Here is a 25,769-nt window from a genome sequence, read left to right as displayed (position 1 = left end):
ATGTGGCCGAGGAGTATTTTGATTTTGGTATGTTTATTGGCATTTCTGGTATCGGTGAGAACATACGATGTGCCAGAAATTGTCAGGTCCTTGGAGCTGGAAGGAGTTCCATTCGAGAACCTTCCGACACCCGAAGAACAGATGTTTCGCTTGTCAGAGGAGGAATTTCAAGACTATTTCGAGTTTTGGATGCACCTCAAAAGGCAGAGCACGACGGGTTTGCCACACGTTCGAGGTTGGTAGCAATAACGTGATTGATAAGTTGGTTTTTCAGGAGGTCCTGAAGAAAATAATTTCACTCAGGGGCTACGTCATCTTTGAGGGTGGTCTGTGGGGGGGTCTTTTAATGAAAGGAAAAAGGGGTGGGTAAGAATCTAGGGATCAGTGCGTCCAAGAGTGACGAACATTTAAATCAATACCCCCCGCTGCGGTGTAAGACAAGGGTCTCCCTAAAATAGCCTCTCCCGATCCCAGGCGCATCCGCCGCCAAGACCTAAACACACCTCGTCAAATCACTAAACGCAACGAACCACTTGGTGTGGACCTACGGCAAAGGTTTATAGTGATTTGTTTTGGGGGTATTGTGCCGTGTTGCGCCACTTCCTTATTTAGTAATCTTGTAATCTGATTAAACATCTGCCCTTATGATGAACACTGCAACGCTGTCCAAAACGTTGGCTAAAGAAGGAGGTAGCGCAACACGCCATAATACCCGGGCCCTTTACACTTTATGAAAACTAGATGGAGCCCCCGTGGCTGAGCTGATCACTTGACATTATATGTTTTTCCTTCTCAGAAGCTCCACTCCTTCTTTCTTTGAAAGACCCTCCAGACAAAGGTATTCTTACCGCATGAGGAAACCCTATCAAGTGCCCCCCACTGTTGAATTTGGCAGTTACCTCTGGTCTGGAGCACCAAAATACCTAAAAAAAACCCTAGACTGCAGAAACGGGCGGTCCGTAGATTCGGTCATAGATTCCCCTATCTTAAAAAACTGATCGCAACCTTTAGAGCAAAGGCGTTAAGTAGGCATGCTGTCCTCGTTCTACCGGAATTACAATTGAAAATGCTCTGAGGATCTAGCGCTGATGATCTCTTCATCACCCGCGGCCAACACATTGCCATTTGTTACATGAGAACGGGTCGCTTCTACGACTCGTTCTTGAGTTCAACAACTTGGCTGAGGAACGATTTGCCTGCTTCTGTGTTTCCTCCCTTCTACAACATGGATATTTTTAAGACCCACGTTCGCTCCTTCCTCTCCTCCAAAAAACTCTCCACACGGCATTGATGACATAGGCCCTAAGGAATAAATTTCTCTCAGTGTGTTCCTACTTAATTTTTTGTGCCTCTCCAACACCATAATTTGTTGACGGTTCCAGCCCGATGCTCCGTACCACTTCATAGCTTCAATCCGTCCCGGCCGCAACCTGTTTACGTCTCCAACGGTTCTCTGCTAACTACCAACGGCAACGGGTATCTGGTGTTCCCGTACGGTGGTGCAGTCACCGTTGCTTGTCCAGGAAGCTACCTAGTGCACCCCAGTGCCACCGTGCTGAAGACGGAGGCGGTGAGACACTCAATCCAACCTCACCAAAATTAATATTACATAATATAACATAAACTAAACTATCCTAGCTTCACTTAACCTTAAGATTACCATGTCTCCAGCGCTTTCCTGATGCACCCATTGCTAAAGACGGAAGCAGTAAGTGTCTTGGTGGGCGGTGAAAGACACATCCCAACCTAACTTAACATGATATCACATAACCTTACAACCTCACCCAAACGAAACTATCCTAGTATCACTTAACATAAAGAATACCATGTCTCCAACGATTTCCTGGTGTTCCTGAGATCCATTGCTAAAGATGGAAGCAGTAAGTGACTTGGGGGCGGTGGAAGACACATCCCAAACATTACATAACACCACCTAACGTTACCTAAAAATAATGCACCGTGCAGAAGACGAATTTCAGCGAAAATAAATCCAATCTAACCTCATTTAACCTAACCAAAATATGTCCAAAAGTTTGCAGCTTAAGAATTTTAATTTTGTCGCCGAAAACCTTTATTTTATTCAAATTTATTTAAACATGTTGATATCATTTTATTCCGACATTCTGAAATTTTGCACACTTGACTTTCAAAACAAGAGGAAAGTCACTGTCTACATTAGATTTCTAAAAAAAATTAATAAAGCCCAGGAATTCAAATAGTTGACAGATGTATGTTATTATTATTTGTAGTAATAAGTATTGCCTGTACAAAGTGTCTAAATATTTAGTGAGTGTTCCGTGCTGACCCCAACATGTAATTAGTAGCACTTGTTCAGGTCTTCCTTTGCACTGGAGGGACGTTGTTCTCCAGTCCCAGCTGGCTTCCCTCGCCAGCCGATTTCAACTCCTTGTCCTGCTTCGCCGACCCGTCTGCCTTGGAGATTCAAGCCGGCGCATGTGACGGCGGGGACTTTGCCGTCAGCGTCGGGCTAAACGTATCCGGCTCACTCCACGAGCTGTACTCGAGCTGCTTCCAGCGCCGAGAAGCCCAGCCGTCGTACGTGACGTACAGGCAGGAGCCCGAGAACTCGGACTTCATGATAAAGGTGCCGCGGCCATTCTTCATCCAAGGTGAGGTGGGAAGGGCAAGGTCAAAGAGGGAAGGGAAGAATTTGTTTTAAAATTTTCTACAATAATACTAGGAAATCAGAATAAAACAAATCACACTTAGAAAGATATATTTTTTCTTTCAGACCAGAAGTTCTTCACAGACCTCGACATGAACCGCCTCTTTTCGCGCGGCTCTCAGCTAGCCGCCTTCGACTACACGCTCGGCTCTGGCATGGGTAACCAGTACATCAGCAATTCCAACTTTATCAACCGTGGCCACCTGGCGGCTAAGACGGACTTCTCCCTGGCCGCCGGGCAGAGAGCCACTTTCTCCTTCCTCAACGTGGCACCGCAGTGGGAGAACTTCAACGGGGGTAATTGGAATACTCTAGAGCAGGTAATTTCTCTTTCATTGTAGTCTCTTGGTGAACTTCAATGCGGGCAATTAGAACACCCTAAAGCATGTGACTTCTCTTTCAATGTATTCCCTTTGTGAACTTCAACAGGGGTAATTGGAACCTTAACGTGGTCAATTGGAACACTCTAGAGCAGATGATTTCTCTTTCAATGTGCCTAGTCCCTTGGTGAACTTCAAGAGGGGAAATTGAACATTCTATAGTAGGTTACTTTTGTTTCAATGTAGCACCTTGTAACATGATAAACGAATACTAAAGGTTTTGGTTTTTTCCTTCATTTATCTTTACTTTTCTTTAATGTTCTATTCATAGAATAAATAAAAAAGTAGTCTTGCCTTCCATTCAAATTAAAAATTGTAACATTTGTCGCCATTGACTTTTGGTTCTTATCCATTTTAGTCTCTCTTGCGGGTCATTTAGCCTGACCTTAAATATCATCATCCCATTTGAATTTCGTAATCATGGTTAAGCACAGTTTTGCCTATTTATTAAAACGACTTCACTTTCATCTTTTCCAGGACCTGAAGAGGAGGATTGCTCGCCAAGGCGCCAGGACGAAGATCTATACCGGTACCCTGAGGATACTGAAGTTGCGGGACGACAGAGGTAATCTGCAGAATATGTACCTCAGTCTGGAAGATATGAAGGTGCCCATTCCTCTCTGGTTCTATAAGGTAACATCAAACTTTACAGCAAGTCATTTCTTTTCCATATAAACACTACCTTGGTATACAGAAAACATGGACGCTAAATATGCACTTTTTATTTTTAAAATACTTTTCAAGGGCACTGTATAAATATATTCTCTCTCTTATTTCTGTATATCCTAACATTGAAATCTAAAGAAATATGGCTACCGTAATACGTGCATGTGCCTAGTATGGTGGTTGTAGAAACAGAAAAACCGTAATCATTTAAATTTTTATGAATAAAAAAACACAAAAAAATAAATAATTAAATAATTAATACTAGAACTACTGACTTAAAACTAGTGACTTACATCTAAGACTTATATCTAGTGACTTATGACTAAGATAATAATGAGAAGTAAATATTTCAGTTTCCGGAAATGGAAAATAATGCATTTTATTAATTACTAACTGACGTGAACCCGGCGTTGCTTGACTTTTATCTACTATCTGTAAATATAATATCCATAACCTGTAGGAAGATATTCTCTAAATGATAGTGAAAACCCTATCAAACTCCGTTGCATACTTTAGAACAGAGGTTCCCAAAGTGTTCTATATGGAAAATAATGCATTTTATTAGTTACTAACTGACGTGAACCCGGCGTTGCTTGACTTTTATCTACTATCTGTAAATATAATATCCATAACCTGTAGGAAGATATTCTCTAAATGATAGTGAAAACCATATCAAACTCCGTTGCATACTTTAGAACAGAGTTTCCCAAAGAGGTCTATATGGACCCCAGGGGTCGATATCGGCTTGCGGGGGGTCTATGTCAGCGAGAATAAAACTTGGGGGTACACGAGATTCAAATGGGGGTACATATTACCCATTTACCTCAAGTCAACATTTAGTAGTTCCGTAAATGACACAATAAACCTAACACAAATATAATAGAGTGAGAAATTACTTATTTGATATTTGTATTTTTATATTTCGTAAGGTTGTCAATTGAGGTATATAAATATAGTCTACGTTCTTTTTCTCGTCAGAATTAATATATTCAAGCAAAACATTGCACATTGGAAGCCACGAATTTTCCTAGTTCCCCAACTTGTTTTTGAAAAACGTCCAGGACGTTTAACATTTAAATGCACTTCACACAGAATTCAAAACTAAGTTTGAGGACATTTTGATTAAATGACTGGAAATGGAACGTTAAAGAATCGCATATCATGTGACAAGAAGAACTGACCGGTATAAGCATCGACAAAGAACTTAAGGAGCAGTTCTGTGGGGCTAGCTACAGAAATAAATTCCCGTTTCTTATCCTGCTTCATTTTCATTTGGTGTAATACTTCACAAGGGCACCCCTGTCGGCACAGTGTAAAGGTAGAGAAACTATACCGCCACCCGGTTGTTGGACAGTCAGGGGATGGGAATCTTCTAACGAAAAAGAGAAATGATTATCTCATGGGACGTTAATAGTTTTTGGAAAATTCAATATTCGGCAGACAGGGGGGGTCTATGGAAAAAAATATATTTGGCAAGTGGTCTACGGGGAAAAAATGTTTGGGAACCTCTGGTTTAGAAAAACTAAGCGGAAGAACAGACAGATGCGGGTAGTGACTTTGTTTTATACTATTTAAAGATACCAATGTATTGTCATGGTTACGAATTTACTAAAAGCTTATCAGGAAACCAGCTTGTAATCATGTTTTCAGTTCATCATGATTCGGGATGTTCCAGAATGGACCTTCTTCGCGGATGGGGGATAGAGGGCTACCACACCATATAACTCCCTTGATCGTACGGGGACTCGTTTCTGCGTTTAGCGGCACGCACATATTGTCGAAGTTTTTTATAATGCTACCAATATTGATATTTCTTTTCAGTTGGTGTACGACCGTGCCAACAACAAGTCGGTCGTATTCCTCGGCCTGAACAATCCTAACGTCACGGCAGAGCAGGCTGAGCAGGAGCTGGAGCCGTGTCGCGATGTCTGCGCAGGCAATTCCGCCTTTCGCTGGCTGACCTGGCAGCCACGCGACATGAGGCGCGGTTACTCCATCTGCTGCGAAGTCGGCATCTTCCGGAGGGCCGTGCGGCATTTTCCAGACTTTGCGGCAGGTGAACTATTCACGTGATGGATTGTTTGATTTAAATAAACAATAATGAAGTATTCCTAAATTTTTAAAAATGCCCGTATCGAAAATCCTATCATGCATCAAAACATTATTCTTAAAAGAAGCAAAATTGACCTTGGTATTATTTTTGATAATAAATTAACCTTTGCTCCGAAAATAAATGAAATAAATAACAGTGCAATGATATGTTTGGTGTTTATTTTAGGTTGGTGAGAAGCAATCTAGAGTATAATTCGACAGTCCGGGCTCCACTGAATAAGATTCAACAACTAAATATAAAGAGAGGGCAGCGTAATTTTGTAACATTTATTAATTACTAGCTGACGTGTACCCGGCGTTGCTGGGGGTTATTCTTAGGTAATAGACATTTGCCATCCTGGACTTAGGTAATAGACATTTGCCATCCTGGACTTAGGTAATAGACATTTGCGATCCTGGACTTAGGTAATAGACATTTGCCATCCTGGACTTAGGTAATAGACATTTGCGATCCTGGACTTAGGTAATAGACATTTGCCATCCTGGACTTAGGTAATAGACATTTGCCATCCTGGACTTAGGTAATAGACATTTGCCATCCTGGACTAAGGTAATAGACATTTGCCATCCTGGACTTAGGTAATAGACATTTGCCATCCTGGACTTAGGTAATAGACATTTGCCATCCTGGACTTAGGTAATAGACATTTGCCATCCTGGACTTAGGTAATAGACATTTGCCATCCTGGACTTAGGTAATAGACATTTGCCATCCTGGACTTAGGTAATAGACATTTGCCATCCTGGACTTAGGTAATAGACATTTGCCATCCTGGACTAAGGTAATAGACATTTGCCATCCTGGACTTAGGTAATAGACATTTGCCATCCTGGACTTAGGTAATAGACATTTGCCATCCTGGACTTAGGTAATAGACATTTGCCATCTTGGACTTAGGTAATAGACATTTGCCATCCTGGACTTAGGTAATAGACATTTGCCATCCTGGACTTAGGTAATAGACATTTGCCATCCTGGACTTAGGTAATAGACATTTGCCATCCTGGACTTAGGTAATAGACATTTGCGATCCTGGACTTAGGTAATAGACATTTGCCATCCTGGACTTAGGTAATAGACATTTGCGATCCTGGACTTAGGTAATAGACATTTGCCATCCTGGACTTAGGTAATAGACATTTGCCATCCTGGACTTAGGTAATAGACATTTGCCATCCTGGACTTAGGTAATAGACATTTGCCATCCTGGACTTAGGTACTAGACATTTGCCATCCTGGACTTAGGTAATAGACATTTGCCATCCTGGACTTAGGTAATAGACATTTGCCATCCTGGACTTAGGTAATAGACATTTGCCATCCTGGACTTAGGTAATAGACATTTGCCATCCTGGACTTAGGTAATAGACATTTGCGATCCTGGACTTAGGTAATAGACATTTGCCATCCTGGACTTAGGTAATAGACATTTGCGATCCTGGACTTAGGTAATAGACATTTGCCATCCTGGACTTAGGTAATAGACATTTGCCATCCTGGACTTAGGTAATAGACATTTGCCATCCTGGACTTAGGTAATAGACATTTGCCATCCTGGACTTAGGTAATAGACATTTGCCATCCTGGACTTAGGTAATAGACATTTGCCATCCTGGACTTAGGTAATAGACATTTGCCATCCTGGACTTAGGTAATAGACATTTGCCATCCTGGACTTAGGTAATAGACATTTGCCATCCTGGACTTAGGTAATAGACATTTGCCATCCTGGACTTAGGTAATAGACATTTGCCATCTTGGACTTAGGTAATAGACATTTGCCATCCTGGACTTAGGTAATAGACATTTGCCATCCTGGACTTAGGTAATAGACATTTGCCATCCTGGACTTAGGTAATAGACATTTGCCATCCTGGACTTAGGTAAAAGACATTTGCCATCCTGGACTTAGGTAATAGACATTTGCCATCCTGGACTTAGGTAATAGACATTTGCCATCTTGGACTTAGGTAATAGACATTTGCCATCCTGGACTTAGGTTATAGACATTTGCCATCCTGGACTTAGGTAATAGACATTTGCCATCCTGGACTTAGGTAATAGACATTTGCGATCCTGGACTTAGGTAATAGACATTTGCCATCCTGGACTTAGGTAATAGACATTTGCCATCCTGGACTTAGGTAATAGACATTTGCGATCCTGGACTTAGGTAATAGACATTTGCCATCCTGGACTTAGGTAATAGACATTTGCCATCCTGGACTTAGGTAATAGACATTTGCCATCCTGGACTTAGGTAATAGACATTTGCCATCCTGGACTTAGGTAATAGACATTTGCCATCCTGGACTTAGGTAATAGACATTTGCCATCCTGGACTTAGGTAATAGACATTTGCCATCCTGGACTTAGGTAATAGACATTTGCCATCCTGGACTTAGGTAATAGACATTTGCCATCTTGGACTTAGGTAATAGACATTTGCCATCCTGGACTTAGGTAATAGACATTTGCCATCCTGGACTAAGGTAATAGACATTTGCCATCCTGGACTTAGGTAATAGACATTTGCGATCCTGGACTTAGGTAATAGACATTTGCCATCCTGGACTTAGGTAATAGACATTTGCCATCCTGGACTTAGGTAATAGACATTTGCCATCCTGGACTTAGGTAATAGACATTTGCCATCCTGGACTTAGGTAAAAGACATTTGCCATCCTGGACTTAGGTAATAGACATTTGCCATCCTGGACTTAGGTAATAGACATTTGCCATCCTGGACTTAGGTAATAGACATTTGCCATCCTGGACTTAGGTAATAGACATTTGCCATCCTGGACTTAGGTAATAGACATTTGCCATCCTGGACTTAGGTAATAGACATTTGCCATCCTGCACTTAGGTAATAGACATTTGCCATCTTGGACTTAGGTAATAGACATTTGCCATCCTGGACTTAGGTAATAGACATTTGCCATCCTGGACTTAGGTAATAGACATTTGCCATCCTGGACTTAGGTAATAGACATTTGCGATCCTGGACTTAGGTAATAGACATTTGCCATCTTGGACTTAGGTAATAGACATTTGCCATCCTGGACTTAGGTAATAGACATTTGCCATCCTGGACTTAGGTAATAGACATTTGCCATCCTGGACTTAGGTAATAGACATTTGCGATCCTGGACTTAGGTAATAGACATTTGCCATCCTGGACTTAGGTAATAGACATTTGCGATCCTGGACTTAGGTAATAGACATTTGCCATCCTGGACTTAGGTAATAGACATTTGCGATCCTGGACTTAGGTAATAGACATTTGCCATCCTGGACTTAGGTAATAGACATTTGCGATCCTGGACTTAGGTAATAGACATTTGCCATCCTGGACTTAGGTAATAGACATTTGCCATCCTGGACTTAGGTAATAGACATTTGCCATCCTGGACTTAGGTAATAGACATTTGCCATCCTGGACTTAGGTAATAGACATTTGCCATCCTGGACTTAGTTAATAGACATTTGCCATCCTGGACTTAGGTAATAGACATTTGCCATCCTGGACTTAGGTAATAGACATTTGCCATCCTGGACTTAGGTAATAGACATTTGCGATCCTGGACTTAGGTAATAGACATTTGCCATCCTGGACTTAGGTAATAGACATTTGCCATCCTGGACTTAGGTAATAGACATTTGCCATCCTGGACTTAGGTAATAGACATTTGCCATCCTGGACTTAGGTAATAGACATTTGCCATCTTGGACTTAGGTAATAGACATTTGCCATCCTGGACTTAGGTAATAGACATTTGCCATCCTGGACTTAGGTAATAGACATTTGCCATCCTGGACTTAGGTAATAGACATTTGCCATCCTGGACTTAGGTAATAGACATTTGCGATCCTGGACTTAGGTAATAGACATTTGCCATCCTGGACTTAGGTAATAGACATTTGCGATCCTGGACTTAGGTAATAGACATTTGCCATCCTGGACTTAGGTAATAGACATTTGCCATCCTGGACTTAGGTAATAGACATTTGCCATCCTGGACTTAGGTAATAGACATTTGCCATCCTGGACTTAGGTAAAAGACATTTGCCATCCTGGACTTAGGTAATAGACATTTGCCATCCTGGACTTAGGTAATAGACATTTGCCATCCTGGACTTAGGTAATAGACATTTGCCATCCTGGACTTAGGTAATAGACATTTGCCATCCTGGACTTAGGTAATAGACATTTGCCATCCTGGACTTAGGTAATAGACATTTGCCATCTTGGACTTAGGTAATAGACATTTGCCATCCTGGACTTAGGTAATAGACATTTGCCATCCTGGACTTAGGTAATAGACATTTGCCATCCTGGACTTAGGTAATAGACATTTGCGATCCTGGACTTAGGTAATAGACATTTGCCATCCTGGACTTAGGTAATAGACATTTGCGATCCTGGACTTAGGTAATAGACATTTGCCATCCTGGACTTAGGTAATAGACATTTGCGATCCTGGACTTAGGTAATAGACATTTGCCATCCTGGACTTAGGTAATAGACATTTGCCATCCTGGACTTAGGTAATAGACATTTGCCATCCTGGACTTAGGTAATAGACATTTGCCATCCTGGACTTAGGTAATAGACATTTGCCATCCTGGACTTAGTTAATAGACATTTGCCATCCTGGACTTAGGTAATAGACATTTGCCATCCTGGACTAAGGTAATAGACATTTGCCATCCTGGACTTAGGTAATAGACATTTGCCATCCTGGACTTAGGTAATAGACATTTGCCATCCTGGACTTAGGTAATAGACATTTGCCATCCTGGACTTAGGTAATAGACATTTGCCATCCTGGACTTAGGTAATAGACATTTGCCATCCTGGACTTAGGTAATAGACATTTGCCATCCTGGACTTAGGTAATAGACATTTGCCATCCTGGACTTAGGTAATAGACATTTGCCATCCTGGACTTAGGTAATAGACATTTGCCATCCTGGACTTAGGTAATAGACATTTGCCATCCTGGACTTAGGTAATAGACATTTGCCATCCTGGACTTAGGTAATAGACATTTGCCATCCTGGACTTAGGTAATAGACATTTGCCATCCTGGACTTAGGTAATAGACATTTGCCATCTTGGACTTAGGTAATAGACATTTGCCATCCTGGACTTAGGTAATAGACATTTGCCATCCTGGACTAAGGTAATAGACATTTGCCATCCTGGACTTAGGTAATAGACATTTGCGATCCTGGACTTAGGTAATAGACATTTGCCATCCTGGACTTAGGTAATAGACATTTGCCATCCTGGACTTAGGTAATAGACATTTGCCATCCTGGACTTAGGTAATAGACATTTGCCATCCTGGACTTAGGTAATAGACATTTGCCATCCTGGACTTAGGTAATAGACATTTGCCATCCTGGACTTAGGTAATAGACATTTGCCATCCTGGACTTAGGTAATAGACATTTGCCATCCTGGACTTAGGTAATAGACATTTGCCATCCTGGACTTAGGTAATAGACATTTGCCATCCTGGACTTAGGTAATAGACATTTGCCATCCTGGACTTAGGTAATAGACATTTGCCATCTTGGACTTAGGTAATAGACATTTGCCATCCTGGACTTAGGTAATAGACATTTGCCATCCTGGACTTAGGTAATAGACATTTGCGATCCTGGACTTAGGTAATAGACATTTGCCATCTTGGACTTAGGTAATAGACATTTGCCATCCTGGACTTAGGTAATAGACATTTGCCATCCTGGACTTAGGTAATAGACATTTGCCATCCTGGACTTAGGTAATAGACATTTGCGATCCTGGACTTAGGTAATAGACATTTGCCATCCTGGACTTAGGTAATAGACATTTGCGATCCTGGACTTAGGTAATAGACATTTGCCATCCTGGACTTAGGTAATAGACATTTGCGATCCTGGACTTAGGTAATAGACATTTGCCATCCTGGACTTAGGTAATAGACATTTGCGATCCTGGACTTAGGTAATAGACATTTGCCATCCTGGACTTAGGTAATAGACATTTGCCATCCTGGACTTAGGTAATAGACATTTGCCATCCTGGACTTAGGTAATAGACATTTGCCATCCTGGACTTAGGTAATAGACATTTGCCATCCTGGACTTAGTTAATAGACATTTGCCATCCTGGACTTAGGTAATAGACATTTGCCATCCTGGACTTAGGTAATAGACATTTGCCATCCTGGACTTAGGTAATAGACATTTGCGATCCTGGACTTAGGTAATAGACATTTGCCATCCTGGACTTAGGTAATAGACATTTGCCATCCTGGACTTAGGTAATAGACATTTGCCATCCTGGACTTAGGTAATAGACATTTGCCATCCTGGACTTAGGTAATAGACATTTGCCATCTTGGACTTAGGTAATAGACATTTGCCATCCTGGACTTAGGTAATAGACATTTGCCATCCTGGACTTAGGTAATAGACATTTGCCATCCTGGACTTAGGTAATAGACATTTGCCATCCTGGACTTAGGTAATAGACATTTGCCATCCTGGACTTAGGTAATAGACATTTGCCATCCTGGACTTAGGTAATAGACATTTGCCATCCTGGACTTAGGTAATAGACATTTGCCATCCTGGACTTAGGTAATAGACATTTGCCATCCTGGACTTAGTTAATAGACATTTGCCATCCTGGACTTAGGTAATAGACATTTGCCATCCTGGACTTAGGTAATAGACATTTGCCATCCTGGACTTAGGTAATAGACATTTGCGATCCTGGACTTAGGTAATAGACATTTGCCATCCTGGACTTAGGTAATAGACATTTGCCATCCTGGACTTAGGTAATAGACATTTGCCATCCTGGACTTAGGTAATAGACATTTGCCATCCTGGACTTAGGTAATAGACATTTGCCATCTTGGACTTAGGTAATAGACATTTGCCATCCTGGACTTAGGTAATAGACATTTGCCATCCTGGACTTAGGTAATAGACATTTGCCATCCTGGACTTAGGTAATAGACATTTGCCATCCTGGACTTAGGTAATAGACATTTGCCATCCTGGACTTAGGTAATAGACATTTGCGATCCTGGACTTAGGTAATAGACATTTGCCATCCTGGACTTAGGTAATAGACATTTGCGATCCTGGACTTAGGTAATAGACATTTGCCATCCTGGACTTAGGTAATAGACATTTGCCATCCTGGACTTAGGTAATAGACATTTGCCATCCTGGACTTAGGTAATAGACATTTGCCATCCTGGACTTAGGTAATAGACATTTGCGATCCTGGACTTAGGTAATAGACATTTGCCATCCTGGACTTAGGTAATAGACATTTGCGATCCTGGACTTAGGTAATAGACATTTGCCATCCTGGACTTAGGTAATAGACATTTGCCATCCTGGACTTAGGTAATAGACATTTGCCATCCTGGACTTAGGTAATAGACATTTGCCATCCTGGACTTAGGTAATAGACATTTGCCATCCTGGGCTTAGGTAATAGACATTTGCCATCCTGGACTTAGGTAATAGACATTTGCCATCCTGGACTTAGGTAATAGACATTTGCCATCCTGGACTTAGGTAAAAGACATTTGCCATCCTGGACTTAGGTAATAGACATTTGCCATCCTGGACTTAGGTAATAGACATTTGCCATCCTGGACTTAGGTAATAGACATTTGCCATCCCGGACTTTTTTGTAGGCCTTTTAAAGAAATACAATTCCGAAGCAGATTATTTTGATCTAGGTATCTCATAAGTTTTAAACAGCGTTAGTAATTTAAGCTCCAGAAAATATTTTTTTACGACTAGACTACAAAATTTCGACTTTTCTTTACTTTATTTATTTATTTATTTATTTTTTTTTATTAAGGAGAAAAAACAGATACAGATATCAATTGACAAAAATATATACGAAACATCAACTAGAGAATTCACCTGCATCCAAACTATTTCTCACGAATTAACTTAAACAGCAGAAAACATTTACAAATATTTTCACTTATAAATAGGGGAAAAATATATACATAAGAATATTATTTTACAAATAGAGATATGAAAGAAATGCGCAATATCCTTTTAAGAATTTACAAATTATTTTTGAAAAAATTTAGAGGGTAAAACAAAAACAAAAAATATATATATAAATAGATAAACAATGTTAAACAGAAAGTAAAAAATATATAAATATATTTAAACGAAATATGTCTAAGTTGTTTACTTTGAACTTTTTAGGAAAACAGTCTTCATTTTTCTGCTAAAAGTAGTGCGTGTATCAAAAAATAAGTCAGAGTCCTTGAGGTTTTGATTCTGATTAAGTGATTCGCACATTCTTCTGATTGGATCCCTGACACCAGCATTTGTACGCGTCCTGCTAATGTGGAATAAGTCGTTAAGCCTTGTTACTCTGGGTGGTACTTTGAAGTTTATCAATTTCAGTAAGTCGGGACAGTCAATAATGTTGTTACAGATTTTATACAGAGTCATGAGATCAAGGTATGTTCGCCGGTTAGATAGAGTGGAGACGTTATAACTCGAGAGCATATTTATGTACCCACGTTTGGGTGCGCTCATTCTGTAATTGAGGCATCGCAGAAATTTCTTTTGAATATTTTCAATATTTTCTTTATAGATATCGTAAAGTGGATTCCATATGGAGGTGCAGTATTCAAGTTGAGAACGGACCAGAGTGTGGTAAAGAAGAAGATATGTTTCAGGTTTTCGAAATTCACGGCTGTTTCTGATGACAAATCCTAGCATGCTGTAAGCTTTATTCACAATATTATCTATGTGCGCATCGAAGTGGAGTTTGGAATCAAAAAGTACGCCTAGATCTCTTATACAGTAAACGCGCTCGAGTAAATAATTACCAATACAATAATTGTGTTTGATAGCGTTGTGATTTTTAGTAAAACTTATTTGTTTACATTTATTGTAACTTAGGTAAATTTTGTTTTCATTGCAAAACGTTTCGAACCTTACTAAGTCGCTTTGTATGAGAAGACAATCGTTTAAATTTCGAACAATGGCAAATATTTTTATGTCGTCAGCGTACAAAAGATATAAACAATGCATGAAATATTTAGTAACAGTGTTAATAAAAAGAATAAACAACAGCGGACCCAGGATTGACCCCTGTGGCACGCCAGAAGTAACTGGTTCCCATCTAGAAGTCTGTCCTCGTAATGATACGGCTTGTTGTCTTTTTGTTAAATATGAGATAAACCAACGTAATAAATTTCCTCTAATTCCGTTGTACATAATTTTTTTAATAAGAATAAGGTGGTCAACCTTGTCGAAAGCTTTTTTGAAATCGCAATATATTGCATCTACCTGGTGGCCTCGATCCATGCTAGTAAATAAGAAATTTGAGTAAATAAGTAAATTACTCGTGGTAGATTTGCCTTTTACAAACCCGTGTTGTTGTTCAGTAATTTTGGCAGCAAGCTGGGGATATATATTGTCATGGACAAGTCTTTCCAATAGTTAGGGATCGCCGAGAGAATGGATATTGGCCTATAGTTTTCCACTCTTTGACGCGAGTCACCCTTGTGGACCGGTATAATATAGGCCAACTTCCACCTATCAGGGAAAACCCCATCACTCAGGCATTTATTAAATATTATGGTAAGCGGCACACACAGTGACGACGCAGCAGATCTAAGGAAAAACGCCGGTATTCCATCGTGACCCGCACCCTTGTTTATGTCTATCGATTTTAAACTCGATTGCACTTCTTTTTCCGGTAGTTTAATTGTGTGAATGTGCGCAAGTCCAGAGTCCTGAACTTCCTCAAGTTGGTCAATGTTAATAATTGGGTCATTGATAGAGGAAGGTTCAAATGTTGACTTAAAGAATTCAGAGAACATATCACAAATTTCCTGGGCATCGTTAGATTTGCGCCCTTCGAAGGACATTACAGCAGGGTATCCATCAGACGATTTTAATGAGGATATGTATGACCAAAAGCTTTTGATATTATTTTGGAATGAACTTTCGATGTTGTCAAAAAATAACCTTCGGGTTTCATAAGTCAATTTTTTGTATGTAGCACGTAAGAAGGAAAATTCACGATAGTCAGAAAGACCTTTATATGTCTTCCATTTGAGCCAGACTTTATCTTTTTTCCTTGATAACCTAATAAGTTCTGGAGTAAACCATATGGGGAATTTGTCATTTCGTCGTGCCAATACTGGAATAAGCTTATCAATTACACTGTTTATTTTTAAATAGAATCGATCTACTGCTTTTTCGGCTGGTAAATTTGCGATTTCAGATAACCAATCAATACAATTAATGTCCTCATTAATCTGAGCATAATTAGCTTTCCTGAAATTGCGCCTACGCTGTATTTTGTTTTTGATTTTTGGTTGAATTACGAAGGATATATCAAATTCAAGGGCTGGGTGGTGTCTATCCTCTGAGAGGAGAGGGTTGTTGCTACGTTTAACATTTGTTTCGCGACTGTAGAATACGAGGTCTAAGTATTTTTCATTATGGTTTGGTATACAATTATATTGGAGTAAGTCCATCAATGACATTGCTTGAAGCAAAGTTTTCGATGCAGCCGTATTTGAGGAGGCGAGACCTTGACTGCTGTCTTCGGAAAATGACCAAGTCAGAGTTGGTAGATTCATATCTCCTAGTACACAAAAAGTATTATTTGGTTGTGATGAATATACAGATTCCAGGTTTTCGGAGAACGTATCATAGACCGTAGGTTGTGAGGCAGGAGGTATGTATACTGCACATATGATGAGATTGAAAGACCTTACCGGAATAGAAATGAAGATTTGTTCGATTTGACCATTTTCCCAGTCATCGAGCCGGGAAGATGCAAGCTCCTTGCGCACTGCTACCAACACACCGCCTCCGTCCATTTTACCAGTGAGTGTACGGTCCCTATCACGTCGGAACACCGTGTAACGCGAATCTATGAATTCAGCCGTATTTATACTTGCTACAAGCCATGTTTCAACTAGAACTATAACGTCGTAGTTATTCGATAATACATTAATTAGTAGCTCCTGGGTTTTGGTCCTAATACCACCACAGTTCTGGTAATAAATGATGATGAGATCATTTTACCAGAGTAGGAGTGCCGTTTGACATATTCCACAATCGCACGAGTGATACATTATGCAGGGCATATGAGGCTTCGAAATTACATAAAAAACATAGACTACTTATTAGATCAAGGAATGTGAAATTCATATATTACTAATTTGATATATTCAAAATCCTTTCAGAAGAAATTTTCTAAATGAAAATGAAAATCCAATCAAAATCCTTTGCTTATTTTAAAAGGAAGCGCAAAAAACAAACAGACGCGAATAGTGACTGTTTTATACTATTTAGAGATAAATTAGACCGACCGACTTATCAACAAGGCGCACAGTGACTGATTTAGTTTGTCTTTTCAAAATAGCGAATGACAGATTAGACCATATTATTTATTGCGTACCCACGCGTTATACAAGACAGACTGCTCTCTATAATATTCTAAAGTGTGCTAATAATTAATTGTAAAATTCACCAATTCAGAGGCTACACAAACCAGGTAATAATTATATAGTTCATTCGATGTTTACCGCCACCACTCAGTGACCAAACTTAAAAACAATATATTAGAATACCTATTTGTAACCGATCAACAAAATGTCTTTTTTCTTAATTGCACACTTTATTTATTTATTCATTTTTTGCTAAATCGACAGTTTACATTTAATCAGTTTGTAGGTACATAAGTGTTATTGAGTAAAATAAAACCAATTATGGATTTCCTCCTTGTGACCTTAACTAAGACAGCATAATTTAAATTTGTGAGAAAGGAATATGAATTTAAAAAAAATTAAACCAAACAAAAGATTACATTAAACGAAAAATTTACAAAACAATACATTTATAGCCATAGAGAGAAGTTGAAGGTATTAATAAAATCATATCAGAGATATTAACAATAGAGACATAAACATTATTCACAAACCATCAGAGAAATATTATTTTATGGACCTCTTGTATTTGGTAAGTTCGCAAGTGAAAATATCAACCTTAGATAATACGCTATTGTAATTATTGCATTGTCTGTTCAGGCAAGAATTCTGCTTAGAGTTCGTTTTACTTTGATCAACCCTGAACAGGACATAAGTGCGTGTTGAACGCGTAGGTACATTGAATGGAATCTTGTTTAGCAACTCTGGGCATTGAATATTATTATTAACTAAGGTAATTGTAACTTCTTTTTCTATTGCAACACACCCGTCGCACCAACATATTTACAGATTGAGTACTCACCGTTCTCTGATTAAGATTAATAAGTCGGTAATTATGAAATTCATTACTTGTTCATTTAAGACTCATTTCATAATTTTCAATAAGATAATGAATAAGCAATGTGATGTTTTCTATATTTACCTACCACCCTTAGCTGTTGTTATCACATATAATTTGTCATTAGGTAATAACATACTAATGACAACTGTGCATATATCAGAAAAAAAATTTCATTGCAAATACCTACGCACTATTTTGGCCACATCGCTGTGTATTTCAAATGTTTTTGTATGTATTTATTTTATGTCAACATATTCTCTGCAACATCTTTACAACTTAAGTACGCTCCATGCTCTGAGCTATATTTTTTTGTTAATATCATTTAAGATTGAAATTTCGGTAATTATTATATTTATTACATGCTCATTCATGAATTATTTCATCATTTTTCACAGAATTTTATATAAGCAATGTAATGGGTTCTATATTTTACCACTTTTAGCTGTTGTTATCACATATAATTTGACATTAGGGAACAACATACTAACAACAACTGTTCATATATCAGAAAAAAAAATCATTGCAAATACCTGCGCACTATTTTAGTCACATTCTGTGTATTTCTAATGTTATTGAATGTATTTGTCAATTTAGTTGCGTCCTTGATGCTAACTTATTTATCTTACCAATCTATTACCACCAAAAGATCTATTACCACTCTATAACCACTTTTATTGCTAGTATTCACTTTATTATAAATATATACTTTAAGATTGATAATTATGTAAACATAATTTCCTTCGCTTGTACCTTCACGGGATATACCTACATTTTCGACAAGTTTTCGCGGGCTCAAATTAATATACCTACACCCATTATTATTCTTATTATTATTATTAATTACATCGCATATTATTTGCTTTTGTTTTATGAGTCACACCACCAACAGCAACATGTATAAAAAAGTATTATATTTAAGCCTATATATTTTAAACACATTCAGTGAGTTTTTATGTAATCTCATACCTACTTACAGGAAATCTATATAAATCTGGGAAAAAACTTAATGAATGTATCTATATATTCTGTTAGTAGGCATATATTTGTATACATCGCAGTTTATCGTAGCTGCTTATTCTACTCAAACTTATTTTTTGTACCAACCTATTTAAAGCATAATTATTCACAGTGCCCTGAGTTACATTATTGTGTTAATATCATTTAAAATGCATAAATCAGTAATTATTATATTCATTATTTGTTTATTTAAAAGTCATTTGAAAATTTCAACAGGATATTATATAAGAAATGTATTGTATTCCATATTTATTTATTAGCCTTATCTGTTGTTATCACACATACTTTGTCAATAGATAACAGCATACTTATAACAATTATTTATATGTGGGAGAAAAAATCTCAATGCAAATGCTTATGCACTATTTTAGTCAGTTCTCTATATAATTGTATGTAAGTATATTATTTCATGTTATTCTTCGCATCAATCTCTCTTCATAATCAGTACCTACTTACCTTGCTATTGGCCGTTTTATGGTTTATTATTATATTTATAGCCTTCAAGATAGCTATTTTCATAATTATCATCTGCATCGAATGTTTCTATACGAGACTACCACTATCAGTGTCTCTTGTAACCATAAAACTAACTTGTAACCATAAAAAATACGTTTTACACACAACGATACAATTAATATACTAAATAGAAATGGATGATTACATTATTCAACAACTAGAAAAAAAATGCTACGTTCAAAATTTAATTTGTGACAACACTAGTGACTGTAACACAATACTTGAAATGACTCCAAATTCATTTACCGTAATACATTTAAACAAACGATCTATAAAAAAAAATTTTGACCATTTTCTAGTAAATCTAAATTTATTAAAAAAAATCCGGACGTAATCATACTTACTGAAGCCTATTTAAACATTAACTCAACCATTCCAACTCTCCCCAATTACATCAACAATTAAAGCTCACATTATATTAATCAGAATAGTGGTATTGTAGTATACACTAAAACAATATATAAAGACGTACGCTTTACTGAAATAAATATGACAAAAGCAAACTGTATTATTATAAACATGAATATTAATAATAAAATACCTATTCAAATAATGACAGTCTACAGGACACACTCAGCTATAATACCAACATTTATAACAGAACTGAATAATATTATCCTAAACCATAAATGTGCAAAAAAATTTCTGATTGGTGATATTAATATAAACATTGCTGAAAATAACCATACTATTGAAAAAGAAAATTATATCAACATGATGACCGCTTTAAACTTTAAACCCTGTATAACTAGTTATACTAGAGAATTTAACAATCAGATGCCATTATGTATTGATCATATATGGTGTAATTCCAACTATACTGATAATCTCCAAACAATAATATGGAAAAACAACATAACGGATCATCATACATGTATACTAAACCTCAACATAGAAAAACAAAAAATAAATAATAATAATAATGACTCTGCCATTCCTAAAATAAAAATAAATCACCAAGAACTATATGAAAAACTGTCTCACGAAATGTGGGAATCTGTACTTACCACAGAAGATGTGAATATAAGTGCATCACAATTTCATGACACCTTTCAAAAACATATAAAAGATTCAAGCTATGAAATACCGAACAAAACATATAAAAATAAATTTCGTAAACTTAAGCCATGGATCACTCATGGCATCGTGGTTTCTATAAGAGAAAAAGAAACATTATTTAAACTAACAAAAAAATATCCACTAAATAATCCGATCATCTCACACTTCAAAAAATACAGAAACAAACTAACGGCACTAATTAAAACCACTAAAGAGGAATTTTATAAACAAAAGGTATTGAATTCAGGAAACAACAATAAACAAATTTGGAAAACAATAAATGAGAATATTGATAAAAAAAGGAAAACCAATGACATTTTAAAGCTACATATTAATAATAATTTGGTACAAGTTTCGGATAACCCTAAACAATGTGCAAATGCTTTCAATAATTTTTTTTATAATGTCGGAAAAAATCTGGCAAACAAAATAACTAATAACGTAGTTAATATCACATCTGCCGTAGAGAATGAAGTGGCATCATCAAAAAAAACAATAGGAAAATTCGAAATGGTAACTGAACATGAAATTGTTGATATAATAAAAACCTAAAAACTGAGTCAGCACCAGGTTTTGATGGGATCACTGTTGAAATTCTAATAACACATCTTAACTTTTTGAAAAAACCTATTACATATATTATAAACAATAGTCTTAAAAAGGGAATCTTTCCATCAATATACAAAAAAACTATTATTTCCCCGATTTATAAATCAGGTGACTCAAAAGAAATTAATAACTACCGACCCATATCAGTACTATCAAATATCTCAAAAATTTTCGAAAAGGTAGCCAAAAAGCAAATACAAAATTATTACTAGGAAACCATCAGATTATTCAACCTCTCAACTTTTTCAAGACTTTCAAGTCCCACCTCTAAAAAAAACATATATAAAAAATACGCTCCTTCAAATACGCAAAGATTCTAAGAAGTCACACCGCGCCATGGTACGCGTAGAGAGAGCAATAGACATAACACAGTGGGTCGCTTAAGTACACCATTAATGCATACCAGTTTTACTAAACACTTCTACACATACAATGGAGTGATGTGGTTTAATCAATTGGAAATGGAACTGAGGTTGGAATCTGACTATAATAAATTCAAAAATAGACTAAACAATGATATCTTAAATAGTTTGGCTACCTAGAATCGCATTGGCAATTGATTAAGAATACTTAATTGACAGTTTCTTTTTTTAATTTATTTTTTATTATATATATTTATAAATATAATTATTTTTTATCTATGCACGTATATATTGTGTTATAATTTTTAATTTTAATTTTTAATGAACTTCTCTATGTTCCCGCCTTTGCACACGAGTAATTTAACTCTCGTAAAGGTTATATATTGTATACATATATGTGTTTTACAGTTTTTTAATCAATGTTGCAGGCTTAATTACTCATGATTATGTTACATATGTATGTATACAAAAACTAATAACAAAAAAAAAAAAAAAAAATCTATCTTCCAAATCAATAGGAAATTTATTATTTAATAATATCTTTTTCAAAAAATTTTTAACTGTTTTAACGGCATTTTCCGCTAAACCGTTCGATGCTGGATGATGGACTGCTGAAGTCACGGACTCGATATTCAAATCACGGCAAAATTTTTGAAACGTAGCTGACGTAAAAGCTGTCCCATTATCACTTACAATCTTCTCTGGAATACCAAAAATAGAGAACATTTTTTTCAGCGCCTTAATTGTACAATCTGAATCAACTTTCGGTACAATTACAAAATCAATCCATTTTGTGGTAGCATCGACCACTATTAAAAAATTTTGATTTCCAAAAGGACCTAGAAAATATATATGTACGCGGTTAAATATTAAATTATTTACCGGCCAACTTGCTAACTGTACTTTAGTAGGTGTAGGTAAACATTCCGCACAGCGCATACATTGCCTGACTACTACCTCTATATCCGCATTCATACCTAACCAGAAAAAATAATTTCTCGCCAAACATTTCGATTTTACTATACCTAAATGCGACTGATGAATAAATTTCAAAACTGATTCCTTCAATTCCACTGGAATCACTAGTTTGTTATTATAAAACAAACACGCATTATGAACCGACAATTTATCTCTCATATACCAAAATTTTAATAAGTCAGCATTTAAATTTTTCTTTTCTGGCCATCCTGTATTTAAATAATTTATAATACTTGAAATAATTATATCCTTTTCCGAACTAATCTTAATGGCTTCCGCATTTATTTCCATTTCTGTAGATATAGTATTTAAATGATCAGATTCTATACATTCAGTATTTAAATCACTAATTAAATCTAAAAAATAATTGCTACAATCTTCCCCCACCGTGGGGTCATTACCCTGCATTGGCAATCTTGATAGAAAATAGGCTTTGTTATCGCCCGAACTAATGTACTCAATAGTTTAATGAAATGTCTGTAAAATCAACGCATAACGTTGCAAACGGTTAGCCGCCAAAACAGGTACTTGCTTGTTAGTATCTAAAATATGTACCAACGATTTATTGTCGCATGACAAAATAAATTTCTTTCCATATAGGAATTGGAAAAATTTCCTTAAACCAAATATGATGGCACACGCTTCTCTGTCTAATATCGAATACTTTCGCTCCGTATCCGATAGTGTCCTACTAGCAAAAGCAATAGAGCGTTCTATCCCGTTCTCATAAACATGACAGAGCATAGCTGAAATACCTATATTGCTGGCGTCAGTAATAAGTTTGATAGGTAAATTAGGATTAAAATGTACTAAAATGTTATCTGACATTAAATGTTCTTTCACTAAATTAAAAGCAATATTACATTCCTCCGACCATATGAATTCGGTTCCTTTCTTTAACAAACTGTAGAGAGGTGACAAAATATCTGAGATATTCCGTCTATAGTATGATATTGCCCCTAATAGACTTCGTAGTTCCGAGATATTTCTCGGCACGGCTAAATGCTTAATCGCCTTGATTTTGTTATCCAACGGCATAATTCCTTCCTGATAAATTCTAAAGCCTAAATATTCAATTTCCGTTTCATAAAAATAACATTTACGTTCATTAACGGTCAAACCACAACCATTTAATTTTTTTAGCACCGTTTCGCAAACAGAATTTAATTCCTCTTTCGAGTTACCGAATAACAATATATCGTCTAGAAATACACGAACATTTTTTAAACCACCCATAATAGATGCTATTATCTGCATAAAAATAGCCGGACTTGTTGTTAGTCCGAAAGGTAACACCTTATATGCAAACAAACCAATATGAGTTGAAATTACACACAGTTTTCTCGACTTTTCGATCAACGAAATCTGTGTAAAAGCATTACGCAAATCAATCTTTGCAAAATATTTCGCCCGATGAGATTAAATCTTCAATTCTGGGTAAAGGATATTTCAAAGGTGCTAACATTGGATTTAACGTATTTTTAAAATCAGTACATATTCTTATTGAACCGTCCTTTTTTTAACAATCGGACTACCTATATCACTAATTTCTACTTTTCAATAATACCCTCCTTTAACATTTTTAATAATTCACATTCGACTTTATCACGTTAACTATATGGAATCGGTCTGGGGTTAATAAACTTTGGCCTGAAGTCTGACCTAACCTCAATATTTGCCTCGTAGTTTTTGAAACGTCCCGGCTTATCAGAAAAAACTTTAGGAAATTTTAACTTTAAAACACTTGGAATATTATGATCAACTTCCTCATTATTCACTAGATTTATTCCACTTAATTTAACACCAAAACATTTCAAAAAATTTCTACCTACGATGCTTGTACTACCGTTTTTAATTACGATGAATTCCGTGTCAACACATTTATAATTAAACGCGACCTTAACCGACATTTTACCTACAACATTTAAAATATTATTATCATGGCTTAATAATTTTTTTTCGTAATTCACTAATACATTATGAGCAAAGTTTTCCATATAAGTTTCGTAAGAAATAGCATTTACACTAGCTCCTGTGTCGACCACAAAACGTAGCGTAATGTTGTCTATAAATAAATTCACGTATATAGGCTCGCTATCAGAGAATTCATTTACCGCGTATATCGTATTCACACGCTCTTTATGATTTGTCATGCCTGGCATATTTTTATTTTCACAATTTTTACTGAGGTGACCCCACTTTTTACATAAGTTACGTTTTAACTTTTTATACCAACAATCTTTCTGAAAATGGTTAGATTTATTACAAATAAAACATGCTTTATTACTGTTATTTTTAAAAGGTGATTTAGTACGCGAGTTTCTATCACTTGATCGATTTTCACATCTATTTTTACTCGTATTAAATTTTTGCACAATGTTTAAATTAGAATTTGAATTATCTATCGCTGATACGTACTCCCAAGTAGATGCCAAATTTACACACTCTAAAAAAGGTTTATTTAAAGCCTCCATAAATAATTTATGGTTCATTTTCTCGTTAAATAATCCAATAACAAAAATATCTTTCAGACAAGATTCTAATCGTTGTTCAAAATTACATAGTAAACTATTTTTCTTTAACTTTGCGGCGAATTCTTTAACTGTTTCGCAAGCAAACTGCTTGCATCTATAAAATATCTCGTACACATTATGAATAGGTTTGCAATGTGAGGTTAAGAATTTACATAGCTCCTCGAAAGTAGTTTCGGAAACTTTCTCAGGAAAACATAGATCAGTTAACAAAGAAAAAGTTTCTTCTGTTAGGTTATTTAACAAAAACGCTCTTTTGCGTTCCGGTGACAATATTTTCTCATCATATAAAATGAGTGCCTGGTCCAATCTCTCTCTGAACAGAGACCAATCTCCCATCCTATGGCAGAACGTCCCCAGGTTTTTACACAAACCCTCCATGGGAGAAAAGCTGAAACAAATTTTATTAATGAACTTATCTCAGGATACGGCCGACGACCACGCCACACCGAAGCCTCACAGCGACAGTACAGCGACAGCAACAGATTTCGCGCGTCCAGCTAG

At 36.8% G+C, this 25,769-nt stretch overlaps 1 protein-coding gene across 1 annotated transcript; it reads left to right on the top strand.

Annotated features, from left to right (window-relative positions):
* LOC149414486 (salivary endonuclease-like) lies at positions 1–25,769 on the top strand. Its single transcript, XM_089644197.1, has 7 exons — positions 1–235; positions 1,383–1,570; positions 2,336–2,630; positions 2,753–3,006; positions 3,544–3,699; positions 5,554–5,788; positions 25,690–25,769. The coding sequence occupies exons 1-7, from the start codon at positions 1–3 to the stop codon at positions 25,767–25,769; spliced, it is 1,443 nt and encodes a 480-aa protein (XP_089500323.1).

The sequence above is a fragment of the Hesperophylax consimilis genome, chromosome 20 (genome assembly GCF_061612785.1).
Source record: "Hesperophylax consimilis isolate HC1 chromosome 20, BYU_Hcon_1.0, whole genome shotgun sequence".
Lineage (NCBI taxonomy): Eukaryota > Metazoa > Arthropoda > Insecta > Trichoptera > Limnephilidae > Hesperophylax > Hesperophylax consimilis.
This window is presented reverse-complemented; position numbering and strand designations above follow the sequence as displayed.

Excerpts from the sequence above, each read along its gene's own strand:
- LOC149414486 (XM_089644197.1), top strand. The coding sequence starts at position 1 with ATGTGGCCGAGGAGTATTTTGATTTTGGTATGTTTATTGGCATTTCTG. Across the intron at positions 3,007-3,543 it reads ATTGGAATACTCTAGAGCAG|GACCTGAAGAGGAGGATTGC; the intron begins GTAATTTCTCTT and ends CATCTTTTCCAG. Across the intron at positions 5,789-25,689 it reads TTTTCCAGACTTTGCGGCAG|GATACGGCCGACGACCACGC; the intron begins GTGAACTATTCA and ends AACTTATCTCAG.